The sequence below is a fragment of the Cylas formicarius genome, unplaced genomic scaffold, assembly GCF_029955315.1.
Source record: "Cylas formicarius isolate icCylForm1 unplaced genomic scaffold, icCylForm1.1 PGA_scaffold_4__25_contigs__length_36172078, whole genome shotgun sequence".
Taxonomy (NCBI): domain Eukaryota; kingdom Metazoa; phylum Arthropoda; class Insecta; order Coleoptera; family Brentidae; genus Cylas; species Cylas formicarius.
Window position 1 is genome coordinate 11,787,574 of NW_026844334.1, and position 20,522 is coordinate 11,808,095.

The following is a 20,522-nucleotide window of genomic DNA, read 5'->3' on the forward strand; positions in this document are numbered from 1 at the left end:
TCTTTTAACGAAAAATATCATTGAAACTGAAACTATTTTTCATCAGTAATCTTACTCGAAAGTGATCATAATCGCAATCTAACAGAAAACCGAAAAAAAAAAGGTTTTACTGTTGATTTAATCTCCGTTTCTTTGAAGACAAAATTACTTACGGGAATCGCCGGTGACAAAATGAAATCCGCGCGAGTTCTTACACTACTTGCACCGACGTTTCGCGTCACTGGCACATCGTGTCCTTCCGCAGGATGGCGTCGGACTCGCCGTGGACGATATCGAAATACACAAGCGGACCGGACGCAAGAAGTCGATAAGAAGAAGCGGCGTGACGAAGGCAACAATTGCGAGACGAGACTGCTGCGTGGACCAGCTCAGAGCCGAGCTAAAAACGCGGCTTCTACTGATAATAGTGGGCTCCCATATTATAGTGGAATTAATCTATGCACGTTGATCTTAAAGCGCATGTTTGATCATTAGTGGGGCCGCACTTGTCGTCGTCAAAGTCTTCATTCGAGTGCCGCACAAAAAATTCATTGTGTGTATGTGTAGGTACTTGTCGGGAACACCATTCAGACCGGCAATATTCAGAGCTTTTCGAGATGCCGCTAGTTTCACTAGCCAGAACTTGACATGTTACGTATGTATTAATCGTTCGGAACAAAGTTCCCCGATTGACTAAAATTTCCAAGTGCTTGGCGGGACAGTGGGTATAATAGAATCGGCGACCCAGAACGCGAATAGCTCTCCTTTACTTTTTTCAGGAAATCCGCTGAGATTTTAAAAGGAAAATTTTTAACGAATTCTAACCTTTCTAGATCTTAAAATCCGTTAAAATCCTAAACAATTTTTGTAAATGTTCATCAGTAGGTATCAATATCACAAATATGAATAAAGAAAGTTAAACCAAGTATTAGAAGATACAAACAAAATCTTGCTTGCGCAAGATTGCTTGCTTTTTTTTGTTAAAGCAAATATTCTATACTTTATATTTTGGACAAAATAAATGGTTTTCAAAACGTTTTATTTTGGAGATATGTGAGGGTTAATTATTAGTTACTTTTTAAAATTACTTTCAAATTAGGCGGGTTGTTCACAAGAGTATCAAATCTGTCAAAGTAGTATTTTTTTAATGCAACCTGCTGGATATTGTCTTCTTCTTCTTCTAGTTTGTTGACGTTGGCGATAATATTGGCATATCTAATTTTGTCTACTGCCGCCCTGAACAAATGGACAGATGTTTTTCCTGCCTATAGTTGTGAAACCATGAGATTCTGCGCCTACCAGGGCCTCTTTTAGATTCTAGCCGTCCCTGCGTTATAAGTTGGAGTATTCGACATTTTTCATTTCTCATAAAGTGGCCGAAGTAGGGGTTTAAGGGTTCTTTATTTTTGTTCATTCTTTGCCTATTATATCCTTTTCTAATTCTACGATCAAAATAAGAGTTTCAATGATACCTCAGCCTTAAAGTCTTTCGAATATATAGAGTTCTGTCACAATCTAATCTAGATAAGCAGAAAAAATTGAATTAAATGAAATCTTTTTCCAACCGGATAAGTTTTCGACATAGTCTGGGATACACACACCTATTCGATTACCTCCGAGATCTCTCGATCTATCCATATGGGATTTTTTTATAACGCCACTCATGGAGCATTTTCGTAAATACATACAAGGAATAGAATAATTTATACAATACACAAAATTACAAGAGCGCGCGCAAAATATGTAAGTGGAAATGGCAACATTTCGAGCAGTTCCTTTTCATGTTCTTTCTTACTGTTCAAGGAAATTTAATATTCTGAAAAATTTAAATAATAATAATTGTTCTTGTTTTGGACATATTCAAACATAACTATTCCATAACTTCTAAAAGTTATGAAGGAACAGTTTTCTTCTTTTTAATTGGTTGAAAGATAACTCAGATAAACTTTATTAAAATATACATTAGAATTTTAAACGCAGAATCGAAAAATGCTATAAAACTAGCCACAATGTATAGAATGAATAATTCTATTAAAATAATAGATTTTTCCAACACTTTGGAATGAGTTGTTGGAGTGACTCTTTCAATAAAAAAGGCATTTTTTCGGAATTTTCTAATAAAGCATTTGCGATGCGGTACGCGGAGAGCATACTTAAAATGGAGTTCCTGTATTTGCATTCGTTTGTAACAAGCTAAAACGAACAATCTGAATTGGATCATGAGAATGTTCAAGGGTCTCTTTAAAAATTCGCAAATGCACTGGGTATATGGTATCTCGAGTGGTGGCATGCATCTCAATATTAAATAATATTCGTCCACAAGAACCTCTAACGACATCGCATGTTGGCGTAATTTACGATCAGTTAGCGGTGTCAATTTGTCCGTTTTTATCGCCGCAATTTAAGAGTTTATGGCATTTAAAACAACCGCGTTTTGCTTCTGGCCATCTGCAACTACCAAGAGATTCACTTACGATGGCGTCTTTGTAGCAACTTTTGTAGTGCATCTGTTACCAAGCTTCTGTATAGTAACCTTGACGTATTTGATATAACGTGTTTGAAAAGAAAACTTTTGTATATATTCGTCAGATTTCAGTAATTATTTTTCATTTTTTACTTTACATATCCACATCTGGCCGTCGCAGCTGATCTCGGACATAGACCAAGCTGCTAGTGTGTTGATGCCGTAATCTCGTTTAACCTCAAACAGCCTATCCAGTTTAGTTAGTAGTCCAGATAATTACGTCCATCTAAGCTAACAGTGCCATATGGGACAACTGAAAATACCACGTCATTTGTTTCGCAAAAAGTAAATCATGCGATTTTAAACATCACAGTATTTGTTTGATTGGAACAAATACTCTTCCATTCAAACAAATATTGGTGATGTTTGCAGTTATTAAATACATTTGGGTTCTTATAAGGATTGGCTAATCAAACTTTTGTTATAATGACAACTACAGTCGATCTATTGTATTACTTTGAACATGTTTATTGTTAAATTAATTAATTTTAATAATTGGAGAACTTATTTTTAATTAACAACACGTAGATTGCTGAAAATCGTAAATTTTTTATATTTATATTATTATATTATATTTAGTTTTAACAATAAAATTATACAATTAGCACTCTTCACCCATTAAACCCATAATACATTACATTTATATAAAATAAAAACTTCAAGAATTTTTGGACTACTTCATATACAAAAATATATTAGTTGTATCGTTTCTGTTGATACGTCTTCTCTTTACAAATACATGCTTTTAAGGTACGTATGTACAAATAGCATCTATCTATAATTGTCATTGGACGTCCCATGTATCAAATAATGTAAGTTCCAGTAAATTATGGCCAAAAACTTCTGGGATATGTGAGGTCCTATTGTGGCTACTTTTTAAAATAGTTTTAATTTACTTTTGAATAATTTGTCAAATGCATAAGAAGTATTTAAATTATGTCAAATTATGTTCTTTTTTTTTTAATGTTATATATTTTTCATGTTATTGTTTATAGTATCTACTTACCTGAACCCGTTGGGTTTTAAACAAGCCAAGTCGAAACAAAGTATCAAAGAAAATAGAAAACCATGAATGAAATTATAAAATATCTAAATTCACATAACATCCAATAAACAGAGTCTTCAGCATAACCAGACCAAACTGAATACTTGAATGAATTATCTATCGTTTCTAAATACCATGGACCACTAGATACACTAAAAAATTATTCAGACAATATCTTAGGCAACTTAAAGCATTCTATTGGTGATTAAAAACTAGCCACTTAAAGATGTTATTAGATCAGGATAAATTTTGACCACCCTGTATATGATTCAGATATACCCTATGGTTACACTTTACTGTAGGTTTCGTTATATACCTTAAATACTTCTAATATATTTTTTAGAACTTAAAGTTAGGTTTCATTTTGACAAAATTCAAATTACTTTAAAAACCTTAAGGTTGACACATTTGGGACAACCTGTTGTATAGCATGAACGTAATTTTTTTTTAATGCTATAACAGGACTTTCCACGTCCCACAAGTACAGCTTTCTGAAAACTAAGTTTTGGCCATAATAATGGCGTGAATGAATAACTCGGATATGACACAAGTAACAGGAATGTGATACTGTTAAAATAAATCTTTTTGAGTCACTCGATATATGCATTCTCCCAGTTGCACGGTAAATCATAGAATAGGCTTTAAAAAATAATTTAGTAATTTCAACCGTCACGCACTAGCACTAGCGTACGCTTAAGTAAAACAAGCGCGGCCACAATTAACCATCTTTATTTATTGGTTAAGAAACGAAAAGCACGTTATTAACGTTAACTTGTTCAACCAACCAGAACGTTTTATTTGAATTTGGAACAGGTTCTTGCTTTCCATTTTTTGTTTTCGACGGTCTGCGTAACGATCCCGAAATATGCTTAGCGCAAACTCTGCATAACTTCAATAAACCCTAATTGGTCGATTTTCATGTAAACCGCGCGATATCGTTTAAATACTGTTTGACCCAATTTTGAGCGCCGCTCAATTAGAGCCCATCTCGCGCCTATTTACATCATGTTTTATAATGTCAACTTAGTAATATATGGCAATATCAAACAAACAATTTTGTGCAAACAAATTTACGCGTTACAAAATTTCTAGCTAAATATAGGCCTACCTTGGGATCTGTGATATTTGAAAACAAAAGCTTTAAAAATTAGGTAAAAAATTGAATTTACGATATTGATTAAAACACCAGGGTTTCCTATTTATTTAATTCGAAATTAAATTGTGACTGTCCACAAAAGCCCTACTAATTTTAAATTTGCCGGTTTTTGATATTGCCTATAACAAACCCTGTGTTTTCTAAAAAATACTAAACACTTATTCTTGTGTATTATTCGAGAGGGACCTTCTTCATAAGAAGGTGGAAGCTCATCATTTTTAAGTTCGTTACCGCGACCGAGGCATCTCGATGTGACTTCATCACTTAAATTATTCGGCATTTTCTCAAAACACGTGTGTAGGCGGCCCTTAACAGATTAAATAACGCAATTAAGGCTAGAAACGGCGGCCGTTTTAGTTGCATTTACACAATTCGATATGTAATTATCCAATTTAGGGACATTTCGATTGAAGGCCGTTCGGAAAAGGAATGCACAGATAACAAATCTTTGCGTGCGTCGTTAATTTTGCATTTCCTCGTTTTTATTTTAAGGAGACGACGTAAGAACGCGACCAAATAACTTTAGTAGATTTTGTACTTTAGACAGTTTATATAAAATAATCATCCAAAATAACGTGCGTAATGTTGCAATCGACCGAGGCCAGCGATTTTGTATCTTTTATCGCAGCCTCCAGCGCAATAATACAGGTTATCTAATTTTAATCTTAAACAAAATGAAAACTATGCTATATGGTTGATTAATAATTAGTTACAGATAGATTCGAGATTTTCAGTATCGAGCGGTATCAAGTTGTAATTAAAAGGCTTTGTCGCACTAACTGATTTAGACAAAATTAATTTCGAGAAATCATGGCTTTGAGGAGCGTCTGCTCCATACTATGCACTTCGTAGTCTATAAAGTCACTACACAGTTTTGCATTTTTTATTTTCTCCTGGAGGGACGCATTGTATTTCTGTCGTGCTCCTGCAGACCACTATGGAACTTTCGCAAAATCACTGGTAATTGCGCTTTAAAACGATATTTTTTCAAATATCTCGCTCACCGTGCGTTAGACGAAAACTGCAACTCGCCCTCGATACAGCTTACGATACCGTTCAAATAAAATTATGCCATCTACATATAACAGTTTTTTATTTATCGCGAATAATTTATCCACAAAAAATAGAGGTCATAGCCATGGATCTCCCACTTGTCCTGGTTTTCGAGAACATACTTCTGAAACCCTGCAGTACGTCGTAAAAGAAAATGACATCATCGCGTCTAGATTGACGGCGAGAAATGGTAATTTTCATTTGCATTTTTTCTAACATCTGGAACAGCGTATGTGATAGACGAAAACCGTAAATGCAAAAATTATAGCTATTGAAGCGTTCTATAATAAATGCAAAACCAATTAGCCATAATTTATTATGGGAAAGAACAATTTTTAGGCTTTTTTAGATTTTTGTCCATAATTGAAAAACCCTGTATATAATCGAAAAAACACTTCAAATAAAAGTTATGATCCCGGATCTCCAGAATATCCTGGTCCAAGAATTTTGCCGATCGGATAGATAGTTTTCGAGAAAATTATTTTTTTCTGGAAGCAAAAATAACCACAACAAAAAATTTCAAAAATACTTCGCAACTTTTGATTGCGCCCAACTTCTAAAGTTTAAATGTGGGTATCGACATGGACATCTCTGCCAAATCTGAAGTCGAGGGCTACGCATTTAAGACAAATACTTTATTTTATATTATAGCATGAAATATCCCGAACATTTTGTACAATATGTAAAAACATTAAATAAGAAAGTTTTGCTGTTCTTTATGGGCTATATATTTATGTGGAAGAAACTGACAACTGAATCGCAGCTTTCTAGTTATGGCGATGTACGAAAAACAGAGGAAAATCGCAAAAAAAGATGGACTGTTTGCCGCTTGCCTCGTGTTAACCGAGGCAAAGGCAGTATTATAAAACACCAATTTTTCGCAAAACATTTATTCAATTTTTTTCGCAACAATGCAAACATTTTCTAAAGTAACACTCTGGTCAACATAGTAATGTAAAAAACAACTAAACCCCTGCTTTTGGAGAAATTGCAGTCTCCCATAATTGATAATATTTTTACATCTCCTTCCAATCTCCTCCTGTTCCCCTCGCGATAGATTGATCTTTTCGTGGCTTGAAGAAAGAAATAAAACAAACTAATATTTTCTAAACAGTAATTCTTCCAACATACCTCTTTTTCTCATTCTCATTGTATCCAGTCGTAGATTTATCATGTTCATACTCTTCATTAATTACTGCATTGCCTCTAAAATAATACTTAAACACAATAATTATATTTAGATATACACAACAAATTCAAACCTTGAATTGATAAGGGATTTATTAATTCCAACACTTTCTCTAGCAAGATCCAATTTAATCCTGAAGTCAAAATATTAATAAAACATCAGTTCCATGAGCATTTTATTACCTTTTAATAGTATCTCCATCAAATGATTCTTGTTCGAACTCCCTGCTGTGGGTATTACCACAAGTGGCCCAGCTAGTGAGGCCACAGATAATTTCAAAATCTTGTCCAATCAAGTTGTTCGCCTTAAAATAAATTAATTATAAAATCTTTTAAAAAATCGAAAACTATAAAATTTAACCTGAAAAAATTCTTTCCCTACAAATCCAGTCCACTGGCATCTGTGATGACAACAGAAGGTTAAAAGGCACCCTCTAATTTTATCTTTTAATTTTTCTGCATTAATCATACATCTAATAGCCAAATCTAAAAGAAATTTTATAACCAAAAGCTTTAGATTTCGTCAGTTTACCTGTGGCTTCTCCACATAAATGCTTGGTTACACCTACAATTGAATTTGCATCACCCATGATTTCTATATCATCCAAAACTACATCTTTAATATCTGCTCGAATTCTTTGAATTTTGCCAGTGGATTTGTTCAGTTTATTGTCTCGTTTATGTTTTGGGGAAGCTCTTTCAATCAAAAGCAGTTTGGTAAAGTTACTAGTTTGAGTCGCCTCAGCTATCCAGTAACTAAGCTGGCCTAAATAACATAGATAATAACAAAGCAGTTGAAAACAGTACAATAAATACCTCTCCCTGCACCAAATTCTATAAAACATGTATTATCCTTTAACAAACAGTATTTGTTTAATAAACCCAAAATTGAAGATGCTTGTTTTAAGTGCTTAATTGTTTTATCACCATACTCAGACTTTGTTTGACCATCTACAACTTCATGAGTCGATATTTTTGTTGTTATTTTCCCTTTTATATGCTCTGAAATGTAAATGCTGATTTTTCTGTGAAAATGTTAATTCCTAGGTTACATACTATTATACACAATATTAACTTTTGCAATTACTTTCAAAATATCTGTGTCAGCAAATTCAGACAAAGATCTATGATGGTCTGAGATCCCACTTTCTTCTTCATGCTTGCCTGAATTTATATCCTTTTTAATAAAGGACTGACTAGGTCCTTCTCGGGCATTACAAATTTTTAAATGTTTATTTAGCTTATGAGCATAAACTGTACTACAAATTATTTATATTACTTGAAATTCTAGGCTGTCTTAAAAGAATTACTGTTTTTTATCTAGAGGACACGGGATTCTAATTTTACCATCTTCTGTATTTTTTGAGTGGATCTGATGTTCAGCGCACAATTCTTCCCCTGTGCTCACCAACATTTTGCAATTCCTCTTTTTGCGCTTTAAAAAAAACTTGCATCTTTGAAGATTACTGATAGACAGCGACATAATTATAAAACTAATTAGCCTCTCCTATCTGTATAAACAATTAATTATAATCCGTATAAAAGTAAAGAATATGTTGTGCATATTTGTGGTACTATAACTTGGAAAATTATGAGGTTATGAACTTCTTCTTTTTTACAAAACTATTACACCATTATGTTAAAACTAAATTACCATATCCAAAAATGTAAAATGTATTATGAACGCAACTACGGGCTAGAATAGAACTGTTTAGTAGTTAACTCCTTGCTACCAATCTTATAAAAGTAGTTATAAAAATTATATCATCGTGCTCCATATAAAAGTCCCCCATCTTTGTTAAGTTCCAGTCGGTTTAGAACTAACCAATAATGTTGTGGTTAGTTAAAGACCTTTGTATAAGTACGATTCATACTACGTATCAGGTGATACGATTAATCCCGGTCCGTAAAATCGCAGAAGTACTTTATCTATGGACATCCTAACCTTGGTATATCCAGGGGTTTTAAAATATTTATTATTTTAGGAAAAATTGGAAACCTTAATTATTTCTTAAAATGGCTTTGACTTTCCGCAACATAAATAAAATCTGCAATTTTTACATTTCCTCACGTCGTCTTCAAAATTGTCGTCGTATTTGCAGTTTGAGACGCAGCTTATTAAGCCACGAGCAGGTGAATATTTAAATTAAACATTCCTTTCTAATTTTATGTGTAATTCTTTAGCTAGCCACAAATGAATCTAGCAATTCATTACCTGTTTAGATAAATACTAATTTGATATTATCTAAGTGTACTAACCTAATTTCCTTGTATTTTCAGTATTTAGAATTGCATACTCCGAAGTGCCCTGAAGTAAATTGCCGCTTCGATGTCCGACCTATTCGTAATGCTTTGGAAGACAACAGGGAACTGCTGAGTGACTTTATTAAACGAGAACCTGTTTTTAGGTTAGAAAATTATGACAAACAAACAAAAAAATCTTCTAGCAGTTTAGGGTAAACACATTTGGTAAGATATAACTATTGAATTTATAATTTTAAATAATTTTAGATTTTCGGATGCATCAAAAGAAGAGAACCTCTTTGGTACCAGCTCTCAAGAAGGAAAACCTCAGCCAGAAAAACTCAGACATGTGCATGATGTTCTAGCTAACGATTTACCTAATCTTTTTAACAAGACCTTTGATTTTACAATTTACCATAAGGATATTGTATTTGAGGATAATATAAGACACATCCGCACAAAGTAGGCACCAATTAGTTAGGGCTATGTTAGTAATATTCATGTTGGGTGTCAATTTTCTGCTTTGCTGTAGATAGGATTTTAAGCTATTTTGAAAATATTTTTTAGAGGCTTGTATAATTATGCAAAACAAGTTGCATTTCTAAGAACAGTGGGGCACTTTAAATTTGCCTATGTTAATTTTGACATATTGAAAATTACACAACATCCAGAAGAGGGCACCATAAAGGTGAGGTGGCGGATCAAGGGTGTTTCAGCACTGTATGTGATGCTGAAATTTTGGAAAGTCAAAGTATGGAGGTCCAAAGAAATTATTGAGAAGAGTGAAAAGTATGTAGCCTCATGCTTTCATTAATGGCAAGACAAAATATGAGATTAAATCTTCTGTTGCTTTTAGTTGGTATGACGGATTTTCTGTGTTTTATGTGAACTCTGATGGAGTGATTTTTAAGCATGTGGCGGAAAAGGTGGGGAGTGTTACAGAGATATAAAAAAAATTACCCACCTTACTTTGTAGATGATGCCAGATGATGACAGGTTACAGAGCCCTGCTGGTCCCATGGGTATGGGTGCAGCAAAATTAGCTTTAATTGTGGGAGTAATACCAAGCTTTCAGATTTAGGCCAAATTAAAGCATTTTCCTTAAGTAAATATAATATTTATTATTCCTGTGTACTTTTCAATTTTCATTGAAAATTCGTTGAATTGTTAATAAAAATATGCCAATTTTTATTTCTTTCTTAAATATTAAAACCAAATACTATCAGGTGGTATTGATATTAGCGGCTGTTTAGGTTTCTTCATATTTATTTAGTAACTGCGGAGTTGGAAAACTTTTCTAAAAGCATAAAAGTGATAATTAGCATTTTAAAATTTGCGAGTGTGTGAACAATTTGTATTCTCAATAGAATTTTGCATACTCAGCATGAGTTTTTCCAGTCCATGGATCGGAGATTCGAAAAATATGCACAATAAGAAAGCTGCTGAAAATGTAATGACAAGATGTCCCAAAATTTTGCAACTCTGTAAACGAAATCAAAAGTTACCTATGAAAATGCATACCAATGTAATCTCACCAGTTGATATTTATCCAAATAGATGGTGTCCCTAATTACACCCTTATCATAAATCACAATAAAGCCATTTATTAGATACGCGCAGTATGTCAGTCTACTGAGTGTTACAAATGGCTTCCACGATAAGAATTTAGCTATGGGTTCTAAAATCAATATATTTTAATCTCGAGCTAGATGGGAAACAAGTCAACATGCCTGCATGTTCGGTCACACAAAGAAGTATGATCCAACCAATTCCCAAGCACCACCCCACTCTATGAAGCGCCGCATATATTGCGTTTTCCATATTGCTATCTGTGTGGGTGGGACTGAAAAATATGACTATGGAGAGCATACTGGCTAAACATATTGCTCCTACCAATATTGAAACACTCCACATTATAATATTGGAAATTTTGGTCCTGTAACGATTGTTCTAAAACCCTTATTGGACAATTCTAAATTTTAAAATCTTACTCTGCCGATTGGATTCTATACACTATGTAACCAAGAAGTAGTCCGAAACAGTAAGAACTGGCTCGCATATGCGTTTTGACGTAAGCGGTTAAGAAATACTTATTTGACGATATGTCTTGGATTTCTCTAGAACCAAGTTTTAAATACAACTTGAAAAAATAAACCGTTTGCGTTAATTACGGGGGAAATGCTAACAAAGTAGGGTCCAAGTTTCCAATATAAGTTATATAGAACGGCAACGATATAGAAGCAAGCATGATTATTGCTAGTAGTAGTTTCCCAACTTTTCTCCACCTCCACAGGGGAAAAATAATGCATGGGGATAGAACAAATAAATGGTAGTCTGCTGCCAAATACCATGATTGGAACATGCACTAAAATTTTTAATACATTGGTCCGCCAGTTCGTTACCACAATTAATACTGCAGACCAATGAGTCGGTTTTAATATAATTGTTAACATATAACAGGTTGGTCCACCATGATTGCTGACATTTTTCTTTTTCGGTGACAATGGTTTTGTTCCATAGAGGGCCTTCCGCTAATCTAGACATCCAAGTTAAATAAAAGCCTAGAATCACCAAATAAGCTGGAGTTAACCTGCAAAATAGAGTCTGAGAAGCGATGGATAAGATTCGCGAATACGACGTACCTCACGTATCGAGTAATGTATAAGACAAATATGTTTATTTTACCATTTCTTTTATCGAGTTCCGCCAATAAAAGTCGGCACATTAAAAAGCCGCTGACCAGCAGAAAGGTATCGACTAGTAAAGGATTAACCAGTACTCCATTTAAAGGGTCGGTATACTCCTGCAATTAAATATGCTCTGATAATATATTGTTTTTTTTTTATTCATCGGGCTCACTTTCGAGATGAATTTGATGTTCGAAATCGGGCCGCCTAATATAAAAATCAAGGAATGACCTGCGATGATCAGCATCATCGACAAGAACTTAATGCCGCATATGCACTCGAGGTTAAACTCATTGGGTTTCGTACGAAGCAGACTCCTAACCACCCTTATTATGGAGAAACATAAGATGATCTCGTTGGCAGTGGAGATTTCTCTTCGTAACCCGTCTATGTTGTAAACTGCGCTTCTTTTTCGTCGATGTATTTGCCAGTAATGTACTGTAGTCGACATTATCGCAAATAGAAAAACTAGACCTATAAGAGACCTAAAACAATGAGTACTGAAACTGGTTTTATTTTGTTTGTATTGGGGAATGGTTAAAATATCCTAGAGTGAGATCTGGAAATCTAATTATTTTATATGTCGGGAATATGGTTGTATTCTATCTGGTTTAGAACTATTCCTTCTTTATTAGCTGAAAAAAGTTCCACTTCAAATTTTTGCCAACCAAAACCAGTATCAATTTGTATTTGGTAATGGATGAAGCATCCTAGAATGATATCTGGGAATGTAATTATTTTAAATCTCTAATTAAATATATAGTTGTATTCTATCTGGCCTAGAACTATTCTTTCTTTATTAGCTTCAAAGTTAAATTTCAAATTTTTGTCAAAAATCCATATTCCTAAGCAATGGTTATTACATTATAAAATTTATCGGGTGTTTTTACTTTCTTAAATTTATATATTACTACAAGGTGACTCAATTGAATTAACCAATTACGTATTATTGAAGAAAAGCCCTTCACAAAAAATTCTGAACAAATAGCTTTGGTTAGTTTTTTTAATTGATTAAAAATCAAATCAAATAAAAACGTTGGTAGCCAACTATAATCGAAGAAATAATAAATAAAAAGTAAAAATAATAAATTAAAAAAATAATAATAAATAAGATAGCATAATTAAACTATTTCTTTAATTAATAAATTAATTGCAAAATGCAATGTTTCAAATTAATCACACGTCAGGTAGCATTCTCTGGGAATTTTTTTGACTCCAGTTAATTTTGACCTTATAGCTCAAAAAAAATTTTTTTCAGGTTTTGCGTTGATATGATAGGAAACAGAACTGTACTAGTCATCAGTTCTGCCGGTTCTATAATGTCAAAAACTCACGCGTAAATGATTTCGCCGTTTGTTATGCGCGTCTCCCTTCGAGCGTAGCAATTTTTATCATTAACGTTCGCACGTAGAGATTCAAAACTGTCAACAATAGAAAAAGTTTCCTCAACGAACACCTTGACGTCGGTCGGTGTACAGGAGGACGGCGCGCACATACCCCAGTGGACGACGCTGGAGTTGAATCTCATCCGGACGTGCTAGAAAAGCTCTCTACTCAATCCGACCATATATAAAATGCTATATCCTTTTTCTAAACCTGAGAAAGATTCGGATCCATGCGAAATAATCCACCATTATCCTTATACAATTTGAAATAAACCTCAGCTAAACAATACTGGCCCGAAAAAGTTGAGTTAGATTGGCGCCATTCGGTTTCCACACATTCGTGGAAATTCCCCATTACAAAAAGGTTGCCGTCTAACAAACCCGATGGAAATTTTGGAAGCGAGTCGAACACTAAAACATTGACAATGCATGAGAGTAAAGGTGCATCCGCTGCAGTGCGCATTACTTTTTAAAGCCCACACTTCGCCCTCCACTAGCGAGTTTAGAGATATCCTTATGTCGCGCACGCATTTTTCGTTTTCTATCTTCTTTACGATATTTTCAATCACTTGCAGGTTTAGAGAGAATGCGAAATTGTCGCCCAATAGTTTGATTTCGTTCTCGGTTCCGTTTTGGATTTGCGTCGCTACGGATAACAATCCGGATAAAAAATGTTCATTAGAAACACCGAAAATAATCACTAAGGACACTTTTCTGCATTAATTAATACTTTATATATATATACTTTATTATAATTATTAATTTTTTAAAAAATTAAATGGCTTATAGTATATATATTTTATTAAATATATTTTAGTTATAGAGTAGACAGGGGGACAAAGAGAGTAAAAAGTGAAACATGCAAAATCATTTAATACAAGAGTTTTTTCTTGCTTTAAAAATAACAATCGTTTGTATACTTGTGCGAAAAAAAAAAACAAAAATATAAAATTTCCTAACAATTATACAAAGTGATCTTGTTTAAAGCTTAAACACCAAATGTTAAATGCAAATGTTGGTTTCAATTTCAAAATACATCGCATTAAATTTGAAATTTCAAAATTTTGATTTAAAACAATTATCACCTATTTTATTTGATTGCACCTTTCATAATTGTTACGTATTTGTCAAAATAAGAAAAATGTTGGCTTTAGAACAGAGATTATTGTATATAGAGATACCAGGTTATAAGGAAATAGAAGAAACTTCTCATCGTTGATAATTGTTCAGGTACAAGATATTTAAAACAATATTAATAATTTACCTTCGTTTTTGGTATCAAGTTCAGGTTCGCTTAGGGCGAAATCGGTCGTGTGAGCCGCATTGATCAATTCCCAGTTGATGACGATGATACTGAAAATTATGGGACATAACTTCATCCTTCTCGAAAAATTTCGCCACTGTTGCGATGTTCAGTTTTCACACGACTAGTATGTAAGTAAATAAATGAAGAACGCAACCCATAGTATCGCATATTCGACATGTGCGGCGTTGTGATGCCCTCAGCATTTTAAATCGTGTTATTTTCGTTTCTCGCAGTTATTGAAATTACGTTTTCTTGCATTCGCGTTTTAATAGCCTAATTAGAATAAATTTGTAAGTAGCCTCTATGGTAGTAAACCTCTATGGTAAATTATTGCATTAGCAGTACGCGCTTATTCCTGCAGAATTGAAGACATTTTTTTTATAATGTTTTTGGGTTGCTTGTTTTCAGAGATCTCTTGTTAGATTTCGATTCTATTAGTTTTATTGTTTTATGAAATTTCGCTAATAAGCGACAATAAAGCATTTGGCTCTATTATCACTTTTTGTGGTGTATGGTTTGTGAAGTGCGTGGATATTAATTACTATAAAATCCATTTTTAAATTATGAGTTTTGTAGAAGGCGAAGCATTATTTGTAATTTTAATTGAATATACTGCAGCAACTGGTAACTTAAAGGACGTTTGTACAGTATGCCTTCAATCTATCAAAATTAAAAGTCGCTATGAAATTAAGGCGAAGTACGTTAAGTACTTTTAAAGAATACAATTTTCGCATCAAAATCTATTACGATAAATGTTATTTAATATTTCTTGAGTAACATCCATTAACTGAGCAATTTATTTTGTATTTGGATTTGAAACCGGTATAAGGTTTTCCTTTAATGTTGAACGCTTAGATGCATCTATAAAGGCACTGAATCACAAACGATACTAAATTTACTTAATGAATAATTTTTTTATAGATATCAACTTAAAAACTAACTTCTAAACTATACTAATATACCTTCCAAAACTATACTTAAGGGCTCGAACTATAAAATCGCCACTAGGATTACGTATCTTGTGGGGATCCCAGGAACAATATTTTATTTCGGTGTTTTTAAAGAGAAATCAGAAGTGACCTGGCGGTCGTATGAATTAAAAAAGATATCTATACAAGGGGACGAGGCTCTCAGACTTGTTTAGGTTGTATTTGGCCCTAATATCCTGTCGGTTTAGGCCAATAAAATTTATAAAATTCCTAACCTAAGTTTACTGAAAATATATTAGCGGCAACATGAACAAACAATCTCCGGAGGAGAGGATTTCCGACTTGGAATCGTTAAGCGAATTTCTTAAAAGTCACGATAATTCCCAAAACCGTTTCTATATTTCACCGATTCCAGAAATATGTACAGAGCACCCTTGCTTGTTGGGCATTGATGAAGCTGGCAGGGGACCCGTATTTGGTAAGTAAGGTTTTAAGCACACCAAAACCTCTTAATTTATGAAATGTATCGTTAAAGGACCCATGGTATATGGTACTGCTTTTATCCCAATTAATGAACAAACTTTGCTCGAAACTCTAGAGTGTGCAGATTCTAAAGCATTAAATGAAGAGAAACGAAATCAAATATTTAGTAACATATGCCAAAATTCTGGTAAAATCGGGTGGGCGGTGGAGGTGATAGCTCCAATGTCGATTTGTAACAGTATGCTCAGCAGATCCAAGTATTCTTTAAATCAAGTGTCAATGGACTCTGCCATTGGTCTAATAAAAGCGGTCCTAAACAAAGGGGTTAAAATCGAGCATGTATATGTCGACACAGTTGGTAAGCCGGAAAAGTACCAAGAATATCTGAAGTCCTTGTTCCCGAAACTTAAGATAACTGTCGCTAAGAAGGCTGACTCGACTTATCCTATTGTGTCAGCTGCTAGTATATGCGCCAAAGTTACCAGAGATCACTCATTAAGTGTATGGACATTCCCAGAGGGTAATGATTTTGGGGAGTTTGGAAGTGGATATCCGGCTGGTAAGGAAGAAGTTTGGTACACTCAGTGGCATAAGCTGTACTGATTTGACAACCTTTCAGATCCTGTAGTAAAAAAATTCTTGATTGATAAGTCTGATCCAGTGTTTGGATATCCACAACTTGTCCGATTTAGTTGGGCTACTTCAGTGAATGCACTCAAGGAAACTGCATACCATGTTGATTGGGAAGATGTTGAAGAAGAAGACTCACAAAAAAATGTGTCCATAACAAACTTTTTTAAAATGACAAATAGGGAAAAACAAGAAAAAACTCAACACGAATTTTTCACCCAAAGGTGTCTCAGTAGAAAGGTAGAATTGTAGTCTTTTTTTATTCCGTTTTTAATTTCCATTTTTTTATGGTTGTTGTTTATTAGTCTGTTAAAGACACTATTTACCACCAATATATTTTTTTAATTATTAATATCCATTTTTTACATAGCATATTTCATATTATAGTTTAATTTTCGTCCTTTTTTAAGTTTAAGTTTGTTTTCGCCCAAAATAAAGCATTTTGACAATAGTTCTTATGATAAAAATGACAATATACTGTTCTTAGATATAATCTTTTAACATCTTATTTATAGCAACAAAATTATTTAATTTTCACAAGGTGGAAAATCTATGCCTGTCTCTGCTTTTGCACGCGATTGTATTCTTTGAGCCTTATAGCCTGTATGTTTATAAATCCAGTCGCATCTTCAGGGCTAAAACCGGCATGCCGATCCATTGATACCAAATCCTTATTATAAAGTGATACCTCTGACGATCTGCCCAGAATATAAACTGAAAAACAAATTCATTCACTTGAACAATAAACATTCTATTACAAGCACCTGAGCCTTTATAAAGCTCGACTTTCACAGTGCCTTCTACTGTCTCTTGCGCGAGATCTAGAGCTTTTCGGACATAATTTCCCTCAGGAGAAAACCAGAACCCATTATAAACATAGTCTGAGAGACGATCACGTAAGTTTTGTTTCACCCTGTACACTTCCTTGTCCAGACAGAATACTTCCAGATCGGTATGCGCTTGATGGAGTATTGTACCGCCCGGAGTCTCATAAACGCCCCTAGACTTCAGCCCTATGAATCTGTTCTCCACGACATCGATTCTGCCCACTCCATGCACTTTACCGATCTCGTTTACCGTGCTGAATATTTTTAGAGGCGTCTCGTAAGTTTCTCCATTTTCAGTCTTTAATGCTACTGGCAACCCCTTTTTGAATACCAGCTCTAACTTGGTACTCTTATTAGTAGCTTCTTTGGGGTCTACTGTCATTTCGAATAAATCTTTAGGCGGGGGATTGATAGGATTTTCCAAAATCCCTGATTCGTAACTGACATGCATTAAATTTGCATCAGTACTCCATGGGGCTTTTGGAGTGGCCGACACTGGAATGCCGTTTTCGGAAGCGTACTTTAATAAATCCTGTCGTCCTTCAAATTTCGACGTGAATTCCTTGAGACGCCAGGGTGCTATAATCTAAGAATCTAATTAACGCTATATCATTTTCTCTAGATAAAAGTTATGATATGCATCTTGGTTTATTTCATAACAAACAAGTGGCTAACAAAAGGGATGACTTTACGTCCAATATTTTAAAAATGATCATTATTTAACCACCAAAAATACCCTAGCTGATCCAATTAAAATTTAGTGTACCTTAACTCGGGGATACAACGCGTAGCACGACAATTCGAATCTGACTTGGTCATTCCCTTTGCCTGTAGCACCGTGGGAGATGTAAGCGGCGTCATTTTCTTGAGCGCACTTGACTAGACCAACCGAAATACAAGGTCTAGCCAGGGACGTGCCTAACAAGTATCGGGATTCGTACAATAACCCATAGCTTATGGCCGGCCAAACGTAGTTGTGAACGAAATCTTCCCTGACATCATCTATTACGACCTAACAAGAAATAGTTTCAATATTAGGAGGACTTTTTGAAGTCGCGATTTTACTTTGGAAGCTCCGATTCCTAAGGCCTTTTTCTTCGCTGCCTCAAAGTCTTCAACCTGGCCTATATTAGCCATATAGCACACTACTTCAAAATCTTGGCCTATGAGCCATTTCAGGATGCAGCTTGTATCTAAGCCGCCGGAATAAGCTAACACGACTTTTTGTTTTGCCATTTCTTGTCACACTGCCAAGAGTCTTCGTCGTGTTTGATTCTTTTCATGAGTCAAAGATTATCAGAATGTTTACAATAATCGAAATATATTTTGGGAATGGTGGGTTTTATTAATCGATTTTTTACAATATCCAATAATAGCATTTTAATGAGGGGACACTATAATTATCTGCATGCCACTTGCGCAATTTTCGATCTTGTTCGGAGTATTATGGATATTTTATTCTATTATTGCAAATTGAATTGGAGTCATGTGATAAATGTAGATAACCGAAGAACTCGCTATTGTTTATTGGTTTGAAATACCCAAGCGAATGGGTCAAATTAAACAATGTACCAAACATATGATTGTATGAGGACAATAAACAAATAAAATATATATTGACATAGATGGGGCAAAAACAAATACGATACCTATACCTCTCGGCAATAGCGAATTTAATATACACCAATTATAATGCAAAAGAAACATATTGTTCCAAAGTGGCGCAGTCTAGCTTTCAATAGCTACTCTACTGAACTAGTAAAAACCAATATATTTCAATACCATTAACCAAAAAATATTTCATGTGTTTATATGGACAATCGACGTCGGAAGTATTTATGAGAAATGATACACGATTGGGAATCGCAAATTTATATAAGTTAGTGTTAAAATGTTTTTTGGATTCCAATTGAAGGCAGCGATCATATTGCCGAATATTCATAACAAAACGGACGCAAGCATTCTGCAACTTCTGATTTGACATGATCATTATCAATAAGAAACAAGCATCAAAGTAGCTAAATAGCTATGTTTAAGATGTCTTGCATAATACAGGGTGTGGACGATATTTGAGTAAAAGTTATTTTTAAAATGTATTTAATCACATTTATTGCACAATTTATTACAATTTCATTAATTTTTTAAATAACTGACTCTTACACTATATAATTATTAATTTTTCAAAGAAACTTCCACAGACTACTTTAATACTTTTTATAGAACTTCTGGATTTCTCCTGCGTTGGTTTTTGTTGAGTCGAACTAGCTGACGTTTCGTCAATCATCCTGTTGGCTTCTTCAGAGCTTGTCTGAAACAGTTTCAGTTAGCTAGTTCGACTTAACAAAAACCGACGCAGGAGGAATCCAAAAATTTTATAAAAAGTATATAATTATTCAATAAAATCCCCATTAGCGGTAATAACAGACTCAATCCGAGATCGGAAACTACTGCATGCCCGCAAATGCTCTTTCTTCATGTTGAGCATTGTGGTTGTTATAGCACCCTTTAGCGATGAAATAAGGTTTTGGGGATGTTTATTGGTCTTTTGCACAACTGCGCCCCAAACATAATAATCAAAGGGATTAAGATCCCGTGAGGTAGGCCATAAGTTTAGGGTGATGTGGTCATAAAAAATTTCTTACCGAGTTTGTGCAAAAACTGAACGCGCATACCGTAGGAATTATAGCACCTCGTGGGCAACTTGACGGATTAGACCCTCAGAGACATTAATAATAGCCCACATTGGAGTTTGAAGAGATTTCGTGAACCATCTCTTGCACTTGTTGGACAAATTGTACATTTCTAGTTGTGTCCGAATGTTCCTCATGTCTTTTGCGTTTTGCAACAGTTTCTACATCGCCAGGTAATGCTTCCAACTCACGGCGAAACTTATGTACAAATGTAGTTAAGAAAATTGGAGATTTTCTAAATAGGCGTGTTTCGCACATATAGCGAGGATAACTGCATGTTTATTTCTAAATTGTTTTCCATAAATTACAGCCACGTATATGGATTCCCTCAAATACCGCCAGCACCCTGTATAATAATAATGCACTAACTTACCTTCGTAACAATTAAAGATGTAT

General features: G+C 34.3%; 6 protein-coding genes across 7 annotated transcripts in view; 2 read left to right on the top strand and 4 right to left on the bottom strand.

The window, feature by feature from the left end:
* The window catches only part of LOC132701595 (fibrillin-2-like), a 58,976-nt gene extending 58,592 nt beyond the window's left edge, over positions 1-384 (bottom strand). Inside the window, exon 1 of the mRNA XM_060669668.1 lies at positions 153-384. The gene's annotated coding sequence lies outside the window, so the exon portion shown is untranslated. The remainder of the gene's footprint in view (positions 1-152) is intronic.
* A 6,257-nt stretch (positions 385-6,641) lies between these two features.
* Positions 6,642-8,742, bottom strand: LOC132700757 (tRNA:m(4)X modification enzyme TRM13 homolog). The gene is made up of 9 exons (XM_060668280.1): positions 8,256-8,742; positions 8,002-8,204; positions 7,762-7,947; positions 7,478-7,711; positions 7,307-7,431; positions 7,129-7,250; positions 7,020-7,079; positions 6,889-6,963; positions 6,642-6,830 (listed from the first exon to the last, which is right to left on the bottom strand). Exons 1-9 carry the CDS (start codon positions 8,426-8,428, stop codon positions 6,647-6,649), a joined length of 1,362 nt encoding a protein of 453 aa, XP_060524263.1. The 5' UTR covers positions 8,429-8,742; the 3' UTR covers positions 6,642-6,646.
* A 111-nt stretch (positions 8,743-8,853) lies between these two features.
* Positions 8,854-10,322, top strand: LOC132700341 (uncharacterized protein C6orf136 homolog). Its single transcript, XM_060667577.1, has 6 exons — positions 8,854-9,078; positions 9,226-9,401; positions 9,457-9,651; positions 9,757-9,978; positions 10,046-10,115; positions 10,166-10,322. The coding sequence occupies exons 1-6, from the start codon at positions 8,962-8,964 to the stop codon at positions 10,268-10,270; spliced, it is 885 nt and encodes a 294-aa protein (XP_060523560.1). The 5' UTR covers positions 8,854-8,961; the 3' UTR covers positions 10,271-10,322.
* A 30-nt stretch (positions 10,323-10,352) lies between these two features.
* Positions 10,353-14,686, bottom strand: LOC132700337 (nose resistant to fluoxetine protein 6-like). Of its 2 annotated transcripts, XM_060667570.1 has the most exons (13): positions 14,526-14,686; positions 13,728-13,907; positions 13,473-13,672; positions 13,211-13,413; positions 12,049-12,361; positions 11,832-11,992; positions 11,611-11,779; positions 11,361-11,554; positions 11,181-11,306; positions 10,920-11,125; positions 10,725-10,867; positions 10,569-10,671; positions 10,353-10,486 (listed from the first exon to the last, which is right to left on the bottom strand). In XM_060667570.1, exons 1-13 carry the CDS (start codon positions 14,638-14,640, stop codon positions 10,455-10,457), a joined length of 2,145 nt encoding a protein of 714 aa, XP_060523553.1. In that variant the 5' UTR covers positions 14,641-14,686; the 3' UTR covers positions 10,353-10,454. The 2 variants fall into 2 exon arrangements, with proteins under 2 accessions (XP_060523553.1, XP_060523554.1); XM_060667571.1 differs by lacking the exons at positions 10,353-10,486; positions 10,569-10,671; positions 10,725-10,867 and having other exon boundaries at positions 10,970-11,139.
* Positions 14,687-15,582: 896 nt separating this feature from the next.
* LOC132700340 (ribonuclease H2 subunit A) lies at positions 15,583-16,863 on the top strand. The gene is made up of 3 exons (XM_060667576.1): positions 15,583-15,974; positions 16,032-16,538; positions 16,599-16,863. The coding sequence occupies exons 1-3, from the start codon at positions 15,803-15,805 to the stop codon at positions 16,859-16,861; spliced, it is 942 nt and encodes a 313-aa protein (XP_060523559.1). The 5' UTR covers positions 15,583-15,802; the 3' UTR covers positions 16,862-16,863.
* A 283-nt stretch (positions 16,864-17,146) lies between these two features.
* Positions 17,147-20,456, bottom strand: LOC132700339 (argininosuccinate synthase). Its single transcript, XM_060667575.1, has 4 exons — positions 18,502-20,456; positions 18,203-18,448; positions 17,374-18,022; positions 17,147-17,323 (listed from the first exon to the last, which is right to left on the bottom strand). The coding sequence occupies exons 1-4, from the start codon at positions 18,670-18,672 to the stop codon at positions 17,160-17,162; spliced, it is 1,230 nt and encodes a 409-aa protein (XP_060523558.1). The 5' UTR covers positions 18,673-20,456; the 3' UTR covers positions 17,147-17,159.
* Positions 20,457-20,522: the final 66 nt, after the last annotated feature.